The sequence below is a fragment of the Protomyctophum parallelum genome, assembly GCF_964188405.1.
Source record: "Protomyctophum parallelum genome assembly, chromosome: 15".
NCBI lineage: Eukaryota > Metazoa > Chordata > Actinopteri > Myctophiformes > Myctophidae > Protomyctophum > Protomyctophum parallelum.
This window is the reverse complement of record NC_139710.1, coordinates 5,017,013-5,043,359: the sequence shown is the minus strand read 5'-3', so window position 1 is coordinate 5,043,359 and position 26,347 is coordinate 5,017,013. Positions and strand designations below refer to the sequence as shown.

General features: G+C 42.8%; 1 protein-coding gene across 1 annotated transcript in view; it reads right to left on the bottom strand.

Annotated features, from left to right (window-relative positions):
* tacr1a (tachykinin receptor 1a) overlaps positions 1-19,676 on the bottom strand; it is a gene marked incomplete at its 3' end in the record, with an annotated part of 30,882 nt that extends 11,206 nt beyond the window's left edge. The window contains exons 1-2 of the mRNA XM_083785045.1: positions 18,969-19,676; positions 5,265-5,450 (exon numbers count right to left, since the gene is read on the bottom strand). Of these exons, the coding sequence (XP_083641171.1) occupies positions 5,265-5,450; positions 18,969-19,372 (590 nt within the window). The 5' untranslated portion in view covers positions 19,373-19,676. The remainder of the gene's footprint in view (positions 1-5,264; positions 5,451-18,968) is intronic.
* Between the last annotated feature and the right edge of the window lie 6,671 nt (positions 19,677-26,347).

The following is a 26,347-nucleotide window of genomic DNA, read 5'->3' as shown; positions in this document are numbered from 1 at the left end:
CATCCTGAAGGCTGAAAGTTCATATAATGGCCTGTTGTGGCGCTGTCATTGGGCCCAAAAAAAAAAACCCATAGCCCCATAGAAGTCCATGTATTTGGGCCCAACTTCACCTAGACTGTATTACCTTAATATGGTCATGAATACTTTCTGCTTCCAGTCACTAGTTTAAAGTCTCATTTCTCATGTCATAATATTCTTTTTGGAATATGGTATGGTATGAATGGGCGTCCGGACATTCATGTTTAAGTTAATGGTAAAACCTTCAGTAATGGTGTGTTAACTCATTATTGGCCTTTGGTTTGCTTATTGTGAGTTAATTGAATTGCCAATTGCTGTGATGTGGTTTGGTACTGTATGTCTCACTCCCTAAAAAAGGGAGCCTGCAGGTGAGTGTTAGTATAAGACCTTGGTTGACACACAGGCGGTAACAGCCTGTGAGAGCTGTGAGGGCCCTTTGGAAATTAAGGGTATGGCTGTTACAGCTTCTTGCGGGTTTAGGTGTTGTTCCTTAGTGTTGTCTTCGACTTCAAGTGTGTTTATGTTTGTACAAATGTTATTTTGGCAAAGTCTTGTTTTTTGTCTTTGTCTTTGCCAAGGCTACACTGTATTATAATCTATATAAATCTAAATAAAAACCCTAAAAGGGAATTCTTGGACTCTCACCTTGTCTTTTTGGAGCCTTGGCCGCTCGGCCAACATCACACACACACACACATCACACACACTCATCTCACACACACACACACAACATTTCAAACGGTGCCTCCCAATGGCCTTTGCCGCGTGTCTTAATTCCCCCCCCCATCTCTCTCCCCATGTCAGATTTCTTTCAACCTATCAATAAAGGCAGAAAAAGCCAAAAGAATACCCTTTACAAAAAAAAAAAGTGGGAAAATATGCTGTGAGTGCAGTGTTGGTGTAATCTTCTCTGGGGGTCACACACTGAGGTCTCGATGCCATGCCAGATGTGCCTCTGGAGCAGTAATGCCTCTGGGTCAGAAAAACACCCATTAAATGTAGTGTGAATGTGAGTCTGGTCACATACCGGTATTCAGGAGTGCAGGCCACCCGCCCGGCACACTGTAATGTTTCTGTTTATCTGTTTGAGTAATAGTGCGAGCATGGCAGATAAACAAGTGCATGCACCCACAGATGGCTCAGAGTACTGTAAGAGAAGTTTTTGCATGAGAATACTATCCACCTGTTGGTTGTCTGTCAGAGGACTATTCTTACACGAGGCCCATGTCTCACCATGTTTGACCACTGCCGACCACACCTTCAATGTATTTTCTACTCTCATGTGTGTATAAGAGAGAGCAATGGAGAGGGCTCAGGAGGCTTGCATTCGTGCCCCTCCTTGGGCTGGTACAGACCTGTCTTCGTAATAAATGTATCATTGTTTCAGTCCACTCATTGCTCTGTGTATTTCTTAATGACTTTGATTATGAGTCTATTAATAATCTACGACAGTACACAAAGCTACTCAGGAATAAATGCATACTACACACACGCAAACACAGGCACGCGCACGTCGCACGCATGCACTCACACACACAGAGAAGCATGCATACAAAGTATGAAATACAGAGTATGAAAAATGGTTAGCACAGAAAGGCACACATAAATCTGGCAATACATACAATCATAAGCACAGTAGACAGAACATAACATATTAGGTAAGCAAGTAATGAGAATGGTACACAGTATGCAGTACAGAGAACATTAACAATAAAGTCTGCACAGTATAGTAATTTGACCTCACTGTTTATTGCAAATCCTATGTTTCAATCATGGCTCTGAATGATGATTCAGTGGATGATCCAGACGTGATTGAAACTTTGAAGTAAACAATGGGACCATATATTAAGAGTGTGCAGGCCAGGGTTATTAGTTAGCTAAAACTAACACTAACAAATGTTAACTAAAACTAACAAATTTAAACCAGGCAGGCAGGCAGGCAGGCAGGCAGGCAGGCAGGCAGGCAGGCAGGCAGGCAGGCAGGCAGGCAGGCAGGCAGGCAGGCAGGCAGGCAGACAGACAGACAGACAGACAGACAGACAGACAGACAGACAGACAGACAGACAGACAGACAGACAGACAGACAGACAGACAGACAGACAGACAGACAGACAGACTTCTCAATCAGTTCACACTGGGTCCGTTTGATTCAAACTGTTCCCAAATACATTGCCTGGTTCCCACTAGCACACTTCATATTGGCCTTGATTCTTCCGCACCCGAGTACACTTCATTCAGCACAATGCTTTCACGTTGCATCGATCCGTATCAGAATACAGTTCAATCGGTCCCGAGACTACCTCCATGTGGTCCCGGGAACAGCTCCCGGAAATGGTACGCAGCATTCACACTACAACATCTGCCAAGTGCGGATGTCCATGCCAACTACAAACCTATCTCCAACCTCCCATTCCTCTCCAAGGTGTTGGAGAAAGTCGTCGCCGCACAACTATAAACCCAACCCCTCCCGCTCTGCTGCCCCACTGTCCTCCCCGTCACCATCTTCATCACCTTCATCCACACTCACCATCTGCCTGGAGGAGATAAAGGAGTGGATGAAACACAACTTCCTGCAACTTAAACAGCACCAAAACAGAAGCCATTCTCATCGGCACCCCACACCAGGTTCAATCATCCCCCATAACAAGCATCACCTTCTCTGGCCAGGAGTCCAGGACATTCCACTCTCATCTGTTGTCACAAACCTGGGTGTTAAAATGGACCCCCACCTCAACTACGAGGCCCACATCAAACACCTCTGCAAAACATCATTTTTCCATCTCAAGAACATAGCCAAACTCCGTCCCACCCTCACTCTACCTGATGCTGAAAAGTTGGTCCACGCCTTTGTCTCCTCCCCATCTCATTCCGGACTGAATATAAGATTTCCCTGCTAACCCACCAGTGCATCCACGGCAACGCCTCCCCCCTACCTCAAGGAACTTTGTCACCCTTCATCAAACACCAACCTCCTCAAACCCATAAAGACTAACCTACGCACCATGGGTGACCGGGCCTTCTGCTCCGTCGCCACCCGAAACTGTGGAACGCTCTCCCCGCCCACTTGAGATCCAGACAGTCGGTCGACACTTTTAAGAGAGGACTAAAAACTTTCCTTTTTACCAAAGCATTTTTATAGCCTTGCCCTTATGTTTTAAATGTTCCTGTTCTATTAGATGTTTTTTATGGTGTGTTTCTTTTGCTTTTATTCATTTGCTGTAGCACTTTGAGATTCTGTTGAATATAAAGTGCGTTATAAATAAAATCCATTATTATTATTATTATTAAGTGGTCCACCGGGACCATAGTGTGAATCTAATGACTCGGGTCCACTATCTATGATAAACACCCCAAGTTTGAAGTCGATGGGGCAGACAATTAATTCTCCACATATAAGAGGGATACACAGATCCACAGAAATGATGTGCATTTAGTGTCCAAGTTGCTCCTTTACACCTGACAGGGTGGAGTTTCCCTGGTTGGAAACGTGGAAGGAACACGTTATTCCAACCAGTTCCTTTCCCCTCCATCAGGCTGGCCAGGGGGAGGCAGTTTAGTGACCAGGATTACTGCATGTTTTTGTGAGGGTACATACGCAACCCCGCCTCGGGTATGGGCACTGATGACACGGAGGAGGAAACACGCCGCCAGCATCCACAGCGTCCCGAGCGGGAATCGAACCCAGGACCAGCTGTGAGGCGACAGCACTACCAACTGTGCCACTGTGCCACCGTGCCCCCAAGAACTGTATCTTGAATGTGGAGTACAACCATCGAGACTATATGGGACTTTTTGTATTTACAGATTTGAAGAAGTAATTAAGAAAGTGGTCCTTCTGGAAAGAGGTACTGGGGAAACTTGGAGACTGGATGGGGCTAATACTACCAGAATGCCCAAGGTTATGTCTCTTGGGAGATCGCACAGTGCTGCCACAGGGGGTCACCAAGGCACAACATGCATTGGTGACTGCAGGCCTTATTACTGCAGCTAGGTTGATACTGAGAAACTGGAAGAGCTCTGCTACGCCAGAGATCACAGACTGGACCCAACTTATGACTGAAACGGCATCCTTTGAATACTCAAATGCCAGGAGGAATAACGTCAAAGGGAAGTTCCATGAGATATGGGACTACTTTTATTTGTATATCAAAGGATTGTTGTAACATTTTGTATTTGTACATTACATATGATATAACCACGAGTGTCAACAACAGAGTGTGGAGGGACCGGTGTTGTCCAGGGGTTTTCTTTTTTTTGGACTGCTAGGTGTGTTTTGTTTTTTGTTTGTTTTTTCTTGTCTTCTTCTTTTGTGTAAGTCATGTGTTTTTTGTATGCTTTATTTAAAATCATTAAAAAACTTTGATGACAAAAAAAAAGAAAAAGAAAGTGGTCCGAACAAAACTCACGTACACAAGTTAAAAAAAGAAGAAAATGCATTTGACTTTCTGTTTCGACCTTTTGTGTACCACTAAATTAAGGATTAAGGAAGCACAGTGTTTGCTGGTAATTAATGGGCTCCGGTACCATTACATTGATAAATGTGCTCACAGAAATGCTATTAACTTTTGCTGTGTGCAGGAAACTTAACCTACTGTATAGCCTTAAACCTTAATACCCCCTTAATGGCAGATACATTAATTACTGCAAAAAGCCAGTCAGTGTGAATCTATTATGAGGTATCAGGTAAACAACATAAAATGAAAACAGCACATAGAGGAGTGAATGAAACCTCTTTCAGCAACTTTCTGGGGCTTATCCCTGAAGCAATGGCTTTGTCTTTCAGAGTAAAAAAAATAACCACAATGTTACTTCAATGTATTCAACAAACAAAGCAAAACACCCTCTCTCCTTTTCACAGTGTGTCTCTCATTTACACTGAATACCAGTGCCCCCCACCCACCAGCATTTTTACTCTCAATTTAGCAGTAATAAACAGCTCTTGTTGAAGTATTCGGCTAAATAGCTGTTGAATCTTTCAACCACAAATACACATTCACATTCACATCTTAATGGAAGAAAGATGGAGAGAAACAAGTAGCGAGAGATGGGAGAGGCAGAGAGGAAGAGGGATGGAGAGAGTGCTTGAGTCAGTTGGGTATATCACCATAAGGCTCCACTTGGCTCCACTTATCACAAAAGGATTAATTCACGCCAGGGTTTTACTGTGTAGGAAGTCAGTAACTCCCTCTCTACGACAGAGAAGAAATTCTGAGAGACAGTGAGTCAAGGCAGATAAAGGAACTCACATCTTTTGGAAGAGGTGGTTGGGCCATTCGATGTAGCAGAGCTGCCGGGGGGGGAACAGGTCGGTGGTGGAGTAGTAGAACTGAGGGAAAGCCAGGAGCAGTGCTAGCACCCAGATTACACCCACTACCACCTTGGTCTCTGTGGAGGACATGCGCTGCTGCAGCGGGTGGATGATCGCCATGTACCTGCAAGGCATGATGGGGAGATTGTTCTATGCATTATTCATGTGGCTGCTGCTTCTGCCCAGCAAGGAGCAAGTGCTTCTGTCTTAAAGTATGAAGGATTAGGAAAGAGGTTTCAGGAATATTTTTTTACCTAAACACATGTGAATACATCACATTACATAATGACAAAACATGTAAAACAAACATTACAAAATAAGCAAATATTTGTTGGATTAGGCTGTTCCTTTCTTCTCTGGGGCAGCAGTTGCTCAGGGGTTGAGGGGTAGAGTGGCCAGATGCCAGTTCGATCCTGCGGGCTTCCCCAAAGTTAGTTTTGAAGTGTCCTTGAGCAAGACTATGAATGAACACTCCCGATGTGCAGGTTGGTGCCTTGTATGGTTTCCACTGCCATCGGTCTATGAATGTGTGTGTGAGAAATGTGAATCGGTGAATGTAATGCACAATCTATGTAAAGCGCTTTGGATAAAAGCGCTACATAAATGGACCATTTAGCCTACTATTCATTTTCTCTATTTTCTTTCTCTGCCTATATTCATGTTATGTATAGCTGGTGCTTTTGTCCAGGGAGAGCTTGTGTCAGAAATAATAAAGGATTAGGAAAGAGTTTGAGGAATTTTGTTACATAAACAGAACAGATAATTGACTTACTGTGAAAACGTATTACAAAACAAACGAGTAAATATTTGTTGGATTAGCCTGAAACTTGCATACTGGACTTTGGATATTTGATTTGACTGTTCATTCCCTGTACATGCAATGTTGAGGGCTACACAAAGAAATATTTTACCCACTATTCTACACCTGCAATAATGTACGTCACATTAAAGTTGATTCTGACACAAGCATGAACGCACACACACTGTCGCACACTGTCGTAGCTCCTCACTGCCTGCACCAATCGCGCCGACTTTTCACACAGGCATTGACCATAATATTATTACGGAGGTCTTAACGAAGCCCTTTTTTCACTTTAACAAATTATAGATTAATAATTAATGTATTAACCCATTCTGACCGGGCACCCATTTTGGTGTCGGCATCATGTTATGCTTTAGCTATTGAAAAATAGCAGATCTACAAGCTCATATCGCGCCACCGAGTGGCGCGATACGAGCTTGTACGTAGGTCTGCTATTTTTGGAAAAATCGAAGAACGACTGACATTTCTAGAATCTGATCTCAGGTCAGAATGGGTTCATCAGACCAGTGTGTGCCCGGCGGAAACCTCGTATGAATCTGATCTCAGGTCAGAATGGGTTAATGCATTAAAATTACCCATCCACGAAAACTCACATCAAGTATGTTTCTCTCAGAAACCATTGGAGCTACAGTTACAACACTTGGAGGGGAGGTTCATAATAATTATTAAAATTAATCAGTCGGCCTCATGGTGGCGCTATAACAGCCCACTTTACATTTCGCCTTATGACTCTTGAACCGTACATCGTAAAATCTAAAATGTTCTGCTCTTATACAGCTTTTGTGCAAATCTCACAAAAGGCGGTACACATGATCTCTACACAATTCCCTCCCAATCAGTAATGTGATCTATTACATCGCATTACCCACACTGTACATCATTTGGTGTTCATATATTCAGAACGGGTATAAGGTCTAGTAGTACTAATTTAAGGTGAGCTTTGTGAAAGAGGCCCATATGAGTCTACACCTGCTGTATGAAATGTGCTATGTTGACTTTGGTAGTGTAAGTGATATGGTTAACGTAAGACAAAAGCTTTTCGTTAAAAGGTTAGCTATATATTCTGATTGTATATTGCTACTGTATAGTGTTCATGTTCAGTAATAGGGTTCTCTCCATCCCTCCAGCTATTTATAAACAGAAACCATGTTTTCAAGGCCAATCAAGAGAGTACCCATTTGTCAACATAAATTTTATATTGTGCCAATTTTATCTGCTCATTTCTTTATCTCATCACTTGCAATTTCACTTATTTATCCTGTATGAGTTCTGTCTCCTGATTGGATAAGATTGGTGTCCTGGCCAGAACATTTATTTTCTGTTTAGAGCTGGAGAGACTGTGAGAAACAGTCCATAGCCATGATTAGTATAATAATAAACAACACATTAAACAACACAATATAACTTATTGTGCCTTAACTTAACTTACGCTATATTAACCCATTCTGACCGGGCACCCATTTTGGTGTCAGCATCATGTTATGCTTTAGCTATTTAAAAATAGCAGATCTACAAGCTCATATCGCGCCACCGAGTGGCGCGATACGAGCTTGTAGGTCTGCTATTTTTGAAAAAATCGAAGAGCGACTGGCATTTTTATAATCTGATCTCAGGTCAGAATGGGTTCATCAGGACCAGTGTGTGTCCGGCGGAAACCTCGTATGAATCTGATCTCAGGTCAGAATGGGATAAAGAGGCCTGTGAAGCGTTTTCATAGAGGGGGTGAACACAAAAGATAACATAGGCTTTTGAAAAAAATTATCCACCCCGATGTGTTGCAAGTTGTACTCTGTACTCGACAGCTGGAGCAAAACATTGCTCTAAATTCCATGAACAGCTAGGGGCGAGGAGAATTTTAAATGTGGGCTCTTGGAGTAAAGAATAAAGAAAAAGAAAAAAGGAAAGAACAAATAAGCTATAAAATATCAAGTTATGAGGAAAATATCTACTGCAGCATTCAAGTCAGATTGTTGCCGTCAGTGTTTATCAGTAATCAATTTATATGGTCATAATCATGCACATAATCAGGATGGCATTGCTGCATAATATCACTGCATATAGCTAAGAAACCTCATCCATCACAGACATGTCTGCCATAAGGTTTGATAGGCCATCAGTTAAAATGTAATAGGCCTATATCAAGGTGGGAGTTATTTCACCAGTGTTTTGAGTAAATATTAATCTGTACGGAATTATTTTTTATTTTTGCTTTGATCATATCTTAAATTTTGATCAAGTACTTTGGATTTAATTACAATCCTGTGACACCTTATTTTTCATCTACGTTACATCATTTCACTGAGTGAGCAAAATACTGGCAGAGTAGATCTGCAGGTTATCTTATTTATTAACTTATTTTGTATTTTAAGGTGTTTTTTAAAGCAGTTATTCTCATCTCAATCATTTAACATTTTTCAAGTTTCAAAGTTCAGCATCTCAACATGTGGATGACAGCTGTGCAGTTTGTAGATATTAGTGAAATACTGTATTGACAGCAGCTGTGTGTTTCAAGCAATTTCCCTGGACAAATGCTGTCCTCATCAAGTCTGTTCAAATTAAAACCTAATCCCTCTAATAACCTTAATTAATGTGTTAATTCGACACATTCACTCTACGGTAATTACTGTATACGGGGTGGGAGTGGTTAAAGGAGGGAGGCTTTGAACTTGAGCACTCAGCCAAACGCAGATGTGGCCAGAGAGAAACATCAAAGCTGAGCATCTCTTGCGAAAGGCACTGTCAACCCGGGGCTTTTTCTAGAAGTACCTTGCTGTAGGTCAGTCAGAGTCACTCACTGCATTTTTCTGGCAGATCAAACCAATGAAACACCTGCTGCACTCATCAGGTTGCTTGACACAAGTGCAACCACTTCTACCTGCATAGAAGTGCATACAGCCCCACCCATAGGGTATGCGCGTGACATCATCATCATACCCGGAAATTATGCGGGAACGAGTGGCAAAAACTGCTTTCTGGACTTGACAGCCCATACGTCCAATTCCAAACAGAAACTTCCTATCTGATTGCATTAAACGATGTTAAAGGGACACTTCACCCTTTTTGCAAAAAAATATATGTTAATGACGTTTAGAAGCTTTAGAACACTTTCCTGGAGATCTTTATGTGTGTAATATGTGGTTTTAGATATTTTAGATTGTAGCAGTGAGCCTGTTGTCTCTGATGTCATGGACACTGGGCTCACTTCCTTCCTGGACTACATGTTGTCTCAGGCCTCTTTTAGACGGGGACCATCTCCATATAACACGTCAAAGTCCCGTTGCGTTCTCATTTTTTCTTACCCTTTACACGAGAACGCACAAGTTATGATATAATGTGCTATTATGCTATACTGTCGCTAGGTGGCGATAACGGGCTGCCAAATAGACAGGTCACCCACGTACAAGAAGAAGACGCAAGCGGCGCAACACTGCTCTGGGCGCGCCACGGGATGATATATTTATTAAATAAACGTTGCTGCCGCGGCTGCCGTCTATCACAACTTCACAAGGCTTTTTATTTACATCATGGTTTTACATTCAACATCGCTGATGAGCAGCACTTTGTAGGCGAGGAGGGAGGCTTGTTCAGGAACTCCATTATATCATAATGATATTGCTCTGCATCAATGTAATAAACATAGGCTATGCGCTGCCGCTGTGAGCCAATTAACGTGAGCCATGATGTCATAAGTTTTGCGGATTCACCGTTTTGCCTGTTTATATGGAGACCATAGGAAACGGTGTTCTCAAAGATTTGCACTCTGGGAGGCGTTTTCACTTCGATGCGTTTTCACCTCCTGAGAACACCGTTCTCGTCTAAATGACAGCGCTAAACGGTACTTTATTTTGCCGTTTTTTATGAACACCATCCTCGTGTAAATAGCACCTCAGTAAGACAGCTCTCCCCCTATCCACAAGGAGGAGCAGTGCACCAAAGAATTATGGGAATTGTAGTCCAGGAAGGTAGTGAGACCAGTGTCCATGACATCAGAGACAACAGGCTCACTGCTACAATCTAAAATAACTAAAACCACATATTACACACATAAGTACCCCCAGGAAAGTGATCTAAAGCTTCTAAACGTCATTAACATATATTTTTTTGCAAAAAGGGTGAAGTGTCCCTTTAAACTCACTTTGCCATTCAATTTGCCATTGCATGTGCATAGCCTCTGTATGGGATGCTTCGAATACTACGAATGTCACTGTTGCAGTCAGAGACGTTCATTTTGTTTTCACCAAATTAGGCACACAATGTAATGCTCTCGTGCGTCATGTGACAATGACCATTAAACAGCGTCTCCATAAATTGCCTAGGCTGTTATATTAGATTCACATAACGGGTGGGCGTGGCAGCCTATTTCATATTATTTCAGCCTATCAAGCATATATCCAGTCATCACCATTGGAATCACAAAGTTACACTGTCTGTATAGCTTCCTCATGATCTGGTGGCTGCACCCCACAGGTGGAGATCTGCGCTACAAGTAGCACTCATATCTTTTTAACCTCTTAAATCCTATACTTAGTTGACCAGATTCCCAAGGGCTCTATACTAGCCCCCTCCTGTTTTCGCTCTACACTAAATAACTTCATTGCAGATAGCAGATCTACCACAGGCTTCATAGAGCACAAAACGCACGCACGCACGCACGCATGCATACACACATACACACTCACTCCCTCCCTCTCCCCAATGGGTCTTTGTGTAAGAAATGGTTCTATATGTGGCTCAATATCTCAGTATGGCAGCTTCTCTTTTTGTAGCAGCAGCCACGACATATGACATAATGTCACATAAGTGACATACAGCTCCAATAATTCTACAAACAGCACCGTAACTGGTGCCGTGAATGTAATTAAGAACAATTCGATATAAACAGCACAAAAGGCATGCAGGCACTGCAGGGGGGAGTTATTTTTCTTTCCCCAAAGACATAATAGTGATTATAGGGTTGAGGGGAGGCGGTGGGTGGGTTGGGGTCTTGGTGCCACTGCATTTGAGAGCGCCAACCTCACTTCAAGGCTCACTGTGAAGTTAATTGTGTTTGAAAGCACTCAGTAATTTGATCACCAGTGTGTTTCCGCTGGTTTACCGGTCTCTCGTGGGGGCCATAACTGTTGTATTTGCAGGCGAATGCATAACATAGGCCATCAACAGATGGAAGGGGATGGCATGGTGTGGAGAAGAGGAATGTGACAGGCCCAAGGTTGTGTGTGGGCTTTGCACGTGCACATGAGGGTTAATATAATTCTGAAAGTGTACAAATCGAGGTGACTAAACTAAGTTGAAGAACCAGTAGACGCAATACTTTCCTATACTTTCCTACTAAGAACCATACAGGTTCTTAGTAGGAAAGTGGTGCTCTGTAGCACCTCAACCATCCCAAAGAACCACTGAATAACCACGGAATACATTGTTTTTCTGTGTAGTAGTATCATCCCCTGTACTTTACTGGAAGTGATTACAGAACTGTGTTAATTTCTCACAATAAAACATCTTAAACACTGTATGAGAAATTTGCATGGAGTACTCTCCTGGTGTCCTTAATTAATGTTCTCTCTCGCGCGCGCGCTTTGTGTGCATGCGTTCGTGAGTGCATGTGTCTGTGATTAATGTGCCACGACCCTGAATGATCACAATTAGGCTAGTTTAGAGTGGCCATCTCATACCACAGAAGGTCAAAGGTTCATTCACCTCGTCTGTTTAACTGTCCTTGAGAAAGATATTGAAGCCCAACCTGCTCAATCATTGTCATTCATTCCAGAGACAAGCTAAGAAATGTGTAGAAAAAGGTGTGCACACGTACACTCCTGGTGTACTGATGCAATTAAAGTTCCCCTTTTCATTACTTGCTTGCTCAATTTATTTTTCCCCAGCTCAAACTTGAAGAGAAGCTGATAATATAATAATGGCTTATTCTGTACAATATTCAAGGATTGTCCATAGAAATAATAAATTACAACACAAAGAAAGGATAGCACACATCATTTTGAGTGCAGTTCATCCATCACATCAAAGATAGAATTCTCCATATCCATCCATTTGTAGCTATGTTTGAGTTCTGAGTGGACTTTGTCCATTGAGGGGGATGAATAATCTTCTTCTTAACTAATGGTTCATGAATTAATGGATATTGTACAGAGATTAGGTGAAAAGTGAGTGATGCAGGTGAGGGAGTTGGGGAGGAAGCTCCCGTTAGCTCTCATTAATATGCTCCACACTGCACAGAGCCATTTTCCGCCAACAGTGGGTCACACTGGACTGATCCAAAGAGCAGCAGAGACAAGCGAGCCAGATGGAGAGCCGTATTCGTGGATATGAACGTCATGTTGTGTGCCTGTTGCGGGGGATGCATTGCTCTGAACCCCAACCCACTCGTACTGCAAATGTGTCAATTTTGATTGTGTCAGAGAAATCTTTGCAACTTCAAAACATTAGTATTTTAAACACTAGTATTTTAACCCATTCTGAACGGGCACCCATTTTGGTGTCAGCATCATGTTATGCTTTAGCTATTTAAAAATAGCAGATCTACAAGCTCATATCGCGCCACCGAGTGGCGCGATACGAGCTTGTAGGTCTGCTATTTTTTGAAAAATCAAAGAACGACTGACATTTTTAGAATCTGATCTCAGGTCAGAATGGGTTCATCAGACCAGTGTGTGTCCGGCGGAAACCTCGCATGAATCTGATCTCAGGTCAGAATGGGTTAAGCCTAGTTGTGTTGATCAGCCCTGACCACTCCATGTTAGTAAAGAGTAATCCACTTATTTCACAGCTGCTTATGACGAAAATCAATACTTTTACCAAGAATATTGATTCAATGGTTTTATTATTCGTTTACAAGCATCTTCTGCAAAAATGTTCCACAAAAAGCAGACCTCCCCAAATAAATGTGAGACTGCTACTCAACTTGCACCCCAGGACTCACCTAATCCCAGCTCACTTCATTAGTTTAGACTCTAGACTCGAGTCTAGAGCTAGATAGATCCCGTGGGGTAAATTCAGTAAAGGTTGCAGATATTGTATACGACAAAGAAGTACAACAGAATACCTTCACAATAAAGACACTCTCAAACAAATATTAATAAAGTATACAGATGTATACACCCTATATACCAGTGGCAGTAAGACGCACTGAGGGGAAGAAGCGACCTCGCCCTCAAGGGCAAGGGAGGTCGCGCTGAAACAACAGGTCTGGGAATGCCCATGTATGGATTTGTTTTTAATTGACGTTTTTAGGCCGGGTAGGGTGTAAAATGTGTGCTAATTAGTAAGACTAGGTGGGGCCTAGGGGCAGCTCAGTTAGGGCCCAGTTAGGGCCCAGGTAGGGTCCTGTTGAGAACTCTAGTTTTTGCCGGCTGCCGGGCGTGGCTGCGCTAATTACTTTGGGGCAGGCCGATCCAGAGTTTGAATGGACAGGTATCAGTCAAAAGGGACACAACAATAAGTTGTGTAATTAACTCATGTTAACAGCATTATGCTGGTTCTTTCTGAATGTACAACATGTACAGTACACTTACAACAGTACACAAACTATGGGAAGAGGCCAAATAAAAACACACACACAGCTGGACCCCAGCTTGATGTCAGTGGCACCGGCAGCTCAGAACATCGAGTGGACATTTCCCAGGCTAGCTGGAACTGGCAAGAATCACCATCGATTAATCACCCTTTCTGTTCTGAAGACATTAACACACACTCACTATAATGCCACCAAACTAAATGGAAAGATGCATTCTTCTTGAATGGAGCTTCAAATTGCAAAACACCCATTTGTTTTGTTTATCATTCTGTGAGTGTTGCACTAATAACACTGGAGGTCTACTTTGGAATTACTTTACTAAAAAAGATATTAAAGGAATATTTTACATTCAAATAAAATAAACATAAAACATATATATTTTTTTTTTATAAAAGTAGGCCTAATGGAACAATCACGGACTCACAAATTAGAAGGACAATATCAGTCACTAGAACAAAGAGTGTTTTCAATGAATGGTTACAAGTTGCAAACATATTTTAAAGTATCCCTTTAAGTAGCCTACTCAAATAAGTACTTAATGAAAATCTCCATCCAAATTCAGTTAAATCTGTTACATTAATGGACTTGAAGTGGATGCACCTGAAAAAGAAAAAGAAATCTCCATCCACAACTCCCCACATGGGCCACAATTTCCACCCATTTAGCATTTTTTTCAAAACACATTTCTTGCTAATTAATACTCCTATCTCTGTGGTCATGTAATCAAGATGTATACTGTATGTTTCTGTAAGATTGTCTTTCAAAGTTTGCACAAAATGCCACCATGAAAGTACACAACATGCACACTCCCAGATAGGCTAAGGAAGAACCGCCACCCTATATACAAAACACACTTTTTGCTACTACTCATGCAAATTCCCAAACTCACGCAAATCAGTATCTCTAGAGTCATATGAGCAAGATGTATCAGTCATATTTTTCAGATTCCATTCCAATTGGGTATGACTGACTTCCAAATATTGCTACAAACAATACTGTGTAACCTACACACTGAGTCCAGATCGAGTGGGGGCTGCCGGCTGGTCCGACCTCCCGTTGGCCCGACCTCCCGTTGGTCCTACCGGTCGGACTAAAGAGAGCCCCTACCATTCCCCATAGCCCGACCTCCCGTTGGTCCTACCGGTCGGACTAAAGAGAGCCCCTACCATTCCCCATAGCCCGACCTCCCGTTGGTCCTACCGGTCGGACTAAAGGGAGCCCCTACCATTCCCCATAGCCCGACCTCCCGTTGGTCCTACCGGTCGGACTAAAGGGAGCCCCTACCATTCCCCATAGCCCGACCTCCCGTTGGTCCTACCGGTCGGACTAAAGGGAGCCCCTACCATTCCCCATAGCCCGACCTCCCGTTGGTCCTACCGGTCGGACTAAAGGGAGCCCCTACCATTCCCCATAGCCCGACCTCCCGTTGGTCCTACCGGTCGGACTAAAGAGAGCCCCTACCATTCCCCATAGCCCGACCTCCCGTTGGTCCTACCGGTCGGACTAAAGGGAGCCCCTACCATTCCCCATAGCCCGACCTCCCGTTGGTCCTACCGGTCGGACTAAAGAGAGCCCCTACCATTCCCCATAGCCCGACCTCCCTTTGGTCCTACCGGTCGGACTAAAGAGAGCCCCTACCATTCCCCATAGCCCGACCTCCCGTTAGTTCGACCCGTCGGGCAGTTCGCACTAAAGGGACGTCCCGTTGGTTCGACCTCCCGATATTCCGGCCACTGTCAAAACAGCTTTTTCAGAGCGCATTAAAGCATGTCTTGCGCGGAGATATCAGAACCGCTCAAAGCTGCTTTTTCAGAGCGCATTAAAGCATGTCTTGTGACGTCGAACAAACTTATGACAAACATCGAACAGACTTTAATCAAACTTATGTTAATCATGTTGTCATATTGCCCATTACGAATACAATACAAGATGGATATACTTTTATACTATACTTTTATACTATATACTTACTTTCTCTTCTTCCTCCTGCCTGACAATATGTTTATTTTGGCACAGTGTCTTACAGTATGTTGAGATTATGATTTCTTAACCCCCCTCCATCCCCATTTAAAATGAGTCCAGTGAGTCAGCCCTGGATCATGAGTACAGTAGCCTATTAGCCATAGTGTTGTTACAAGACGTACATCTTCTCCAAATGCAGTCACTATAGACTATAGGGTGATCCATTGCTTCTGACATGTACCCCCTCCCCCAACATGATGTTTAAGGCTTGCTTGTGTGGAGTACATGGCCATACCATAAATTACGCCGACAGTTTGTCATTTAAATTTTGGCACATGTTTTTACCGGTTTATTTTTCTTTCATGATTTTTCTCTTCCCCTATATAGCTCTCATGGGTAGCCTAATTGAAATTAAAACACTAAATGGAAGAGAGGCTTATTACAGGTTATTACAGGCTTTTAACACTTGACTCAGAGGGTTTCAGCTGCTAAAAACAAAAGCATGCACGCACGCACGCACACACGCACGCACACTGCACATGCTGCACACACACACACACACACACACACACACACACACACACACACACACACACACACACACACACACAGTGTGCAGTACTTATTATATACCTGCTTTCAATTCAGCAGCATGGTGAAATGAAGCCATCAGAATGATTAATGCAGCTGCATTGACAGATTACTTTTCACAATGAAAGGGATGCAGACAGACAGACTTCAGTGACTTTAGCATGGAAATGTATAGACACATTGCCTATACTGTTTTTAATAATTATTTATTTATGTCTACATAAGAGATACAATACAAGGACACAAACATTTACAAGGTGCTGTACAGAATGCAATCAGCAAATCCCGGACAAATACCCACACACCCTTCAGGTAAGTAACAGTGTCTTCGCCATATTTGGCGGCTACCGATAGTGGAAGAGATTGCACAGAATTTCGCAAGCCGTTTAGCTGCGTGTTTTGGCATCCCAAGTTTTTGGAAGCCTCTTACAACCAAACTGTGTACACGTCCTAGGCTGATGAAGATATTAACACAAGTATTGCACCTATAGCCTAGCTCTGTGATGGTCTGGAGGAGCGGCTGGTATTTAATGACTTTGGTCATAAAGGCTTCCTCTAAGCCAGAATCAAAGGTGCAGGACACTTCAAGAATGAAAACTGATCTGTTCTCTTCATTGACCACAACAACATCTGGTGTGTTAGCAGAGAGATGTGCAAAAATGTCAAGATTTTCAGTACAGAGTTGAAACATGGAAGGTTTGACACAGGAATGTTTGTACATTCTCACAGACGGTGCAAAAATATTTAGATATGTCCTTTGTTATGACTGAGATTCTGTTGTGGCGTGCTATGTTTAAAGCCCTTTATATAGGCACAACAGCCATTCAGAATGTGTGACATAGTTTCTGTAATAAGCCCTGTGGTGTGATGCAAGCAATGAGGTGCATGGGTACTGTAAAGGTGATAATGTCCTCATTGAGAGCAGTGTTCCTTAGAAATGAATGGAAACAGAATGGTCAGCATGGGGAAGGCAAGCCAGTTATCCCTGAAGTTTGAGTCCATTCCAGATGTTGGAACATATCCAACAGGGTCCGCCGGGCACCCTTACAGTAGCCTACGTTGTAACAGCGGGCGACAGCCAGACGAATTTTCCGGAAGTGCATTATTTGTCAACTAGAGGCGATAGCAGGCGAACAGGCGATGGTCGAAAAGTGGGCGGAAGAACGAGGGCAAAAAGATAAAAATAGTGGATAGCGATAGTGGGCGATTGGGGCGATAACCAATGAAATTCAAGCGACGCTCGCCGTTGGTCTCCCGCTGTTGAAACGTATACTGTTAGGTGTCAACAGGTTAGTGTGTCCGCTGTAGGTCACTGTTGCTCTAACAGAGGTGAGAGGGTCAGTTATTATGTCCTCAGAGACCTCCACACACAGTCTCAGAGTCAGGCCGCGCCCACTCCAGTGACACACCGGGGCCGATTCATACTCCTATTAGAGCCGAATAAAAGTCGGTTCGGCTCTGTAGTGCCTACAATGTGACGTCATTTGAGGTTCGGAACGACGCAGAGGTCGTTCAAATCCGGCCAATCTGATGAAACTCCAAAGCCTGGGGAGCTTGTGTCTATAGTTTCCCACTGGGTTTCCTTTTGAATCCAAGGGAGTGGGGCTGTGGCTCCCTGCATGGATAAAGGGACCTTGCGTCTCCTCAAATTGAGGAACAGGGAAGATCTATAGCCAGCTCCCTAACATCCCTAATTATCATCATTATTCAGCATGCTCAATAGATGTGATGCGCATGCTGATATATATCCATGAGGTAACAAGAAGACTCACCCCGGTGCGTGCCCGTTTTTCCTCCCGGAATTTTCCCCAGTGAGGGGGATATCTTTGTAATATGCTATTGGCTGTTTGTATTCTTTTTGGAAAAATATAAAAAGATACTCCTGTGGAAAGGCTATATTATATCACTTATATTGACCTTATAAACAATTTAGTATTATTTAGTATATGTAAGGTTTTACCCCCTCAAATGGTACCTCGTCAGATAATCCCCGCATATCCTACAACAACTTCTGTGAACAGACTTCACTGTAGTAGCTTTTCATAAATTGTATTTGTACTTAGGCTGTTCTGCTGTCATGAAAGTTTATAGTTAGAGAAATTCAAAATCCAGCCGTCTGCTGGCCAGCCTCTCCCACCCCTCACTGGGGAAAATTCTGGGAGGAAAACAGAAACGGGGTGAGTCTTCTTGTATTCATCCATGACACATTCGGTACACCACTGAGGATGGTAAATATAAATAATAACACGGGTGCTGTGTGTGTTCAGGGCAAACCACTTACGTACAGTACTAAGCTCACAGTTTTATTTGCCTGTCAGACCTTTTTCGGTTCTGGGAGCTCTCAATATGCAGCTATACCTTTTACTGCCAATGCCATTCTCTACCCATTGAAGTACATGAGAGAAAGGAAGCTATAGGTTGCTGTATTTAATCCTGTGCTATACTGGCCTGCACATGGGGAATGCCAGTGGTGGTCTAATGCTGCTCCGCCTACCTACACCAATTGAGTTACACTACACACACACACACACACACACACACACACACACACACACACACACACACACACACTGTCACACACCCGCACACACACACACACACGCACACACGCACACACACACACACACACACACACACACACACACACACACACACACACACACACACACACACACACACACACACAGTTTACAATGATCTGGTCAATAAGTGGGCAAAAACAATATTGCTGTACGCACCTGTCCAACGCTATCGCTGTCATTGAGTAGATACTGGCGAAGACAGCAGCGATGGGAAAGAAGTTGTGAAAGCGACAATACAGTTGTCCAAAGTACCAGTCGTTGTGCACGGCGTAGATAAAGTTGATGACCGCGTTGAAAGCAGCCATAGACGCTTCGGCGAACGCCAAGTTCAACAGAAAATAGTTAGTGACTGTTCGCATTCTTTTGTGCGCAATAATGATCCAAATCACCACAATGTTCCCTACCACAGACACAAGAACTATAGAACTATAGGCTATTGCCCAGAGTGCAATTTTCCAGGCTGGTTGCACATACGGGTTCCAATGTTCAGTCTCGTTATAGGTGACAGAGCCGTTGGTCCAGTTACTTGGTATACCAGTGGAATTGAATAAAGGATCCATGTTTTACACGGAGTTCAAGCTGAGAACACGGCTAGTCGATAAAAAAAAAGTGTCTATTTACGAGCTTCTCATTTGAAATTGTATGGCTACATAACTGACATGGAATATCCGATATGACGGTGTCGCCCTTTAAATTGTGAATCTAAGAATTCAGCTTTGTCATTTAAAAAATGAAATGTCATTGCAAAAGTCTATCTATCAAACTTTCCATTGTGCGTAAAATTAGGGTTGTCCTTTGCGCGCAGTCCCCTTTCTTGTTGCAGAAGACACCCATCTACAAAAAGCCTTTCATACAAATCTCTGAGCGAACCTTGTGCTGTCCCGACTCCCTCCTGCGGCTCCTATACCTCTCTTCTACTACTGAGCTGTTCTCTACGTACCACCTTATGCAGCGTGCCATAGCAGGACGCGAGCGCGCGTACGCGCAAAGGGTTTCATTTCATAAGATATTTCACGCCTCACGAGCCCGGGTAATTAAGTGGACTTTTTGGTTATTCCACCAAATTGTTTATCATGCACAAAGAAACGTGTCTTAATATCTAATCAAAATTAAATTAATTATCCCTAAATGTGTTTCATTTATATCAAACGATAGCACATAAGAGACATAAGAAAGCTTTTCCCTAAACTTGTTTTGCTGCTAATGATGTTGCTTATACGTTTCTTTTCTTGTACTTTATTTCCCTTTTTTGCCATGCTTTTAATCTCTGTAGCACTTTGAGATTCATAAGAATGTAAAGCGCTTTATAAATTAAAAGCATTATTATTATTATTATTATTATTATTATTATTATATTTTGGGATGGATGCAGATATTCAGTTTGACTGACTGACTGCCCACATTTTGGCCTAAACAGTAGGCTAATATGCAAAACACAAACTCTTGAGCAGAAATGGGCGCTGCGTGGCGTGCGTGCTGGCGAAAGATTGGGGATAAATTGTGATTTTGATTTATGTCAATCAGATTCACCCCACAAGGCCCACATATAGTAACAAACATCTTAGTTCGTCAGTCAGATGGGTGTGCGTCTAATTAACATCGCAGTCTTACTCGCTACTCCCCTCTTGTGGTAGGCAATGACCATCAGCTCTTACCATCTGCAAAAACATTTGATTGATTGATTGAAATATTTATTAACAGTTTGTAGAATTTACAGTGCATTTTAAGCACAAACTCAATACAAAGACTGTCAACTGTGAGTGGACGACCCAATTAAGCATTACACTTGTTTACAACAGGGTCCACATTGTTCAATTCATCAAAACATTTAAAGACATACAAACATTTAGAGACATACAAATAGACATTTCTATGTAGCTAAAGAACAACAATCTGTGACTGTCCACATTCTGTTCTGTTAGGCATTTGCTGTGCGGCCCCTGGGCAATGTTAATGTTTGTCTCGACGCCCAGGGGGTTCTAGGCTCGGGAAAATATTCTATCCGGCAATTGTTAGTCACAAACAAGCAAGGGCATGGAGAAGATACTATCTATATTTATACTACTAGTGGTAACATTCAACATGATGTATATACAGTATGCAATGTTTGGTTGATCACACTGTACAAGAAGACAACGTTTTCTAGTGCCAACCCATTTTATCGCTTTAGTGCTTTTATTTTGGGTTTATTTGTCCTGATATTTGTCTTGTTGGCTTCTTAAGTTTTAAATGGTCAATTGTCTGCATTTACTACAGTACACATCCTTTATCTCCAGTGATTACATTCACACATTCACACAGCAATGACAGAGTCATGCAAACCAGGAACCAACTATACATCCATGGAACCAACCTGCTCATTGGGAACAGTAAATACATAACTAATACAGGTTTGGGTTCATTGAAAGCAATGACAAGCTAGTAAGCCACAAAGGATAAAGAGGATATCCAGTCTAAACAATTACTATCAAAATAATACATTTAAACTAATACTAGGTAAACAATGAACCTATAACCTGCTATCAAAATCTTTACCTTGTAGTCTACAAAAACATGAGAGCAAATGTCCAGTCTGCATGGCCATCATCTGTTTGACATGCTGAGGTGAGTTCTGCTTCTCACCAAGGCCTGTGAGATTTATAGATTTTGGGCCCTAAATAATATATTAGAAGCTTTTTTTTATAAAGAATTTATCAATGTTACTGTAGAAAGTCCCTTCACACGGTGAGTATATAGGGAAAAGTGTAGAGAAGACCAGTGTACTTGGTCGTGGGCGGGGTTTAGTAATTTTCCCAAATTGGCGCACCTGGCGTGGGCCTATATAGGCAGCCGAATGCTCAGGGAGCAAACATTTGTGTCACCAACCATCATCATCATTCATCACCATGTCTCTCTGTCAATCATCACCAGCACATCTTCAATGCCATTAATGCCACAAATAAATATGAACTCTGTACTACCCATCTGGTCCGGTATACTGATGTCTGAATATATTATTCTCCTCCTAATGCCACTCTTAACATCAAGGCAATCTCATGTGAGCCCACACCATCTATTGGCACAATGGATAATATATACTATTGGCACAATGGACTAACATCACGTCCCGTGTTTTATGATTCTATGTCTGAATATATTTGTCCAGCCAACAATACCTCTACTTCTTTCAGTCACCATGGTCTACATACTGTACAGTACTGTACACTGTAAAAAAAAAAAAAAAAATGTGCCCTTCAAATGGGCACATTTGTCCAGAGGGAAAAGGGCAGTGTATCAGTCTATCTGTGCACGACACTGAATAAATGTCAGGTTGTAAAAAAAAAAGAAGAAAAAAGAAAGAAGGAAAGAAAAGGTCACCAGGTTGTAAATAATGTTATATTGAATTCAAAGCACAGATATAGACTTGCTTCCTCGTCTGCATTAAGCACACATTGTCCAAAGATCCTCAGCCATTGCTGCAACTCAAGTAGCAATGATTTGTGACTTAACACCGCCTTAACACTTACTGTATTAAGGGCTTTGACTTTATTTACACTTAAAGTAATTAAGGACCTTTTTCCCTTTCATAAAATACTGAATGTTTCATCCTCTTGTCCGAAAAGTGGAAAGGTTTATTGAAATGTCATAATAGGTTCAACAGTACTTTCAATGCTGTGAACAAGATAGGTGACAGGGTGAAGTGATTTATACACATCATATGCATGCACATACTCTTAATATATTATCTCATTATTTATTTACACTGTAGTTTGCCCTTGCCATATCTCTGAGTTGACTGAGTATGACTAGAAGAGAGAAAATTATGTTTGGGGCTTTTGTATCACATCACATAAATCCTCCTCAGTTAATCCTCACGCCCCCCCAACACACGCACGCACGCACACACTTCTGTCTGTTCCAATATAGAGAGATAAAGGGATTGGGCCCCCCACTCCTTTAAAATGAAAAATCACACCCGTGTGAAGTGGGGGGCGCTAATATATTAAAGTCTAACTCATGTTGATTAGGTGATGTAATAATGATGTGAAACAAACGGTGCCAACACAAACTTTAAATTCTATTTATTGTTAATGGTATTTAATGTTTGTGTTAGGGACAAGATGACGTCAATTTTCCCTTCATTGTCAATGGCGTTTTTAAAACAAACATTGAACTAAAAACAAACATTAAACCTGTACATAGCGCCCCTCAAAAATGGAGCGTGTGATGTAAGCATCACATAACCTACTACAGGCTACACCAGTAAGACGCCCTGAGGGCGAGAAGTGACCTCGGCGAGGTGCACGCATCCGCCTGGGTGACGGCAGATGGCAGACTGCTGAGCGAGCGCTGGCACTTTGGCATGGGGGGGTCAGATCAACATAATGTAATGAATCCTATATACTGCCATATGGAGCGGGTCTTGAGTGTACAGGGTTTTATTTAGGTTTCAAGGTTCAAGGTTGGACTTTATTGTTACATCTTGTGACGAGTTGCCAACTCGTCATTAATGAGTACTTAGTACTAACTACATTGACTACATCTGTACTCCTCCAATCTACCAATCGACCTGCTTGTCTGCCCGTGCCTGGCCACCACCAGACCTGCCCGTCAGACTCTCTGTCAGTCTGCCTGCTTGTCTAAACACCCCCTGACTCATCCCGGGGCTCTGCACTTGGGCCCACCTGCCAGCCCTTAACAGCTGCGACCTTTTTGCAATTGATTTCCTTCACTTACATTGTCACACTACATTGGCTTGACTGGTTTAATACCATCAGCAGTGATCAAATAAATGTACAGATAAATTACATGTTTGGAAGGGTGCAGTTGACAGGATGGGTTGCCCAGGATGGGTGCCCTCAAAGACACGATGGTTCATGCATTCAAAATATATTCATTAGTGTGGAAGACTATAGTAAGTGCCCGATTTTATTAATTTATTCATATAAACTTTGTTTAAAACACTTTAAGCAAACAGAGAGTGGCAGCATGTTTTTTTAAGAGAATTACATTTGACGTCATGTGGTAGCCAAGTCTATGGACTTTTGATGTTTGTTTCTTAAGCCCCAATCCCCCGCCGCCGGCGGGGTCAGCGACTGTCCACCTCATGAACCGCTCTCAGCGGGTAAATGGGGCTGGTCAAGGTATCAGGTTCCAACTCCGATATTTTAGATTTTCCCTCCTGGACCCCCCTGGGGTTTAAGAGTTTTTTTTTTTTTTCTTTTTTAATTTTTATCCCACGATTTTGTAACCCAGTTTTCTTTTCACCCAGTGCCAATTATCTAATGTAATCCTGGGCGCTACACTTCCTCTGCCAACCTGGGGGGGCAGCGGACTGACCTCATGCCTCCTTCTATGCATGAGGAGTCCAAGCTGCTTCTTTTCACCTGACAGAGGGGAATTTCCCCGGCCGGACGTAGCGCGTGGAAGGGACACGTTATTCCGACCAGTTCCTTTCCCCTCCATCAGGCGCCCCGGCTGGCCAGGGGGAGGTCGTTTTAGAGACCAGGATTACGGCATGTTTTTGTGAGGGTATCTACCCTTTAACCCTCTAACACCGCATTAATTTCTACTTGCAAAAAATAGATTTCAACCTTACTACTACTTTGTACTACTAGGACTAAGACTAAAAAATATGTTAAAAAAAATTAAAAAATAAAGTTTGATGAAAAATGTATAATAATTATATAATAATTATCTAATTATATAATAAATTAATAATTTACATTTTGGGGATATCTTTCACAATAATGAATAAAACATGTTCTAGACATTCTAATGATCACAAAAAAACATATATTACAATTATTTTACCTACTTTTATTAGGGTAAAGGTCAAAAGTCTTAGGGTAAAAGATGTTCAAAATCGCACAGAGTCCAGACATTTTTTATTTGTGTGAATTTCAGCCTCTGTGGGGGGTATTTATATGCAAATATCATGACCAATGGCATTGAAATGGCATTGCAATGAACATCACTGATGACGTTTAGGTGAAAAAAGAACAGAAAATAATAATAATAATTAAGTAATTAAATAAAATAAAATTGTTGCTAAAAAGCAACGCTGGGTCTTAGAGGGTTAAGAGGTTTTAAAGGAGTGAGGCACCCCTCACTTCACACAAGTGTGATTTTTGTATAATTCTAGGATCAAAGTGGACCTGTCCATGGTGCTGAGCAGTGCTGGGCATGCAGGTGAGCTCTGTCCATGGCACTGGACCACAGGAACTTTGAGCTGTCCAGAGTAGTACAGTGGACAGGTGAGCTCTGTGCATGGTACTGGATGACAGGAACTTTGAGCTGTCCAGAGTAGTACAGTGGACAGGTGAGCTCTGTCCATGGTGCTGGACCACATAGTACAGTGGACAGGTGAGCTCTGTCCATGGTGCTGGACCACATAGTACAGTGGACAGGTGAGCTCTGTCCATGGTGCTGGACCACATAGTACAGTGGACAGGTGAGCTCTGTCCATGGTGCTGGACCACATAGTACAGTGGACAGGTGAGCTCTGTCCATGGTGCTGGACCACATAGTACAGTGGACAGGTGAGCTCTGTCCATGGTGCTGGACCACATAGTACAGTGGACAGGTGAGCTCTGTCCATGGTGCTGGACCACATAGTACAGTGGACAGGTGAGCTCTGTCCATGGTGCTGGACCACATATAGTAGTGGACAGGTGAGCTCTGTCCATGGTGCTGGACCACATAGTACAGTGGACAGGTGAGCTCTGTCCATGGTGCTGGACCACATAGTACAGTGGACAGGTGAGCTCTGTCCATGGTGCTGGACCACATAGTACAGTGGACAGGTGAGCTCTGTCCATGGTGCTGGACCACATAGTACAGTGGACAGGTGAGCTCTGTCCATGGTGCTGGACCACATAGTACAGTGGACAGGTGAGCTCTGTCCATGGTGCTGGACCACATAGTACAGTGGACAGGTGAGCTCTGTCCATGGTGCTGGACCACATAGTACAGTGGACAGGTGAGCTCTGTCCATGGTGCTGGACCACATAGTACAGTGGACAGGTGAGCTCTGTCCATGGTGCTGGACCACATAGTACAGTGGACAGGTGGCATGGACAGAGCTGTCCATGGCACTGGACCACATGAACTTTGAGCTGTCCAGAGAGGTACAGTGGACAGGTGAGCTGTCCAGTGTGTCCATGGTAGGCTACTGAAGCACATGAACTGAGCTATAAGTAACCTCGTGTCACCAGACTTTCCACCTAGGAGGAAAGGGTCTGTGTTCCTAAATCGCCTGTGTGATCCAGTCTAGGCGTGGTTTAGACCAGATGATGAAAAGAAATAACAAAATAAAAACCTCGGCGTCGCTTTGTTTTGGTTCAAAGCACTGTAACACGGACAGTTGTGACGAGGAAACTATCTAATGACTTCTCTTGGCCCCATTCACCTTCTTTAGTTAGTTAAAGTATGCTAAACGGTTTGATGAGAGCTAACTTGGTTAGTTGGCAGAATGTAATATGAACCAACCAACTAACCAATGAACCAACCAACAGCTGTTCCAAGGCTATTGGCTATTGTAAAGTAATCACTGA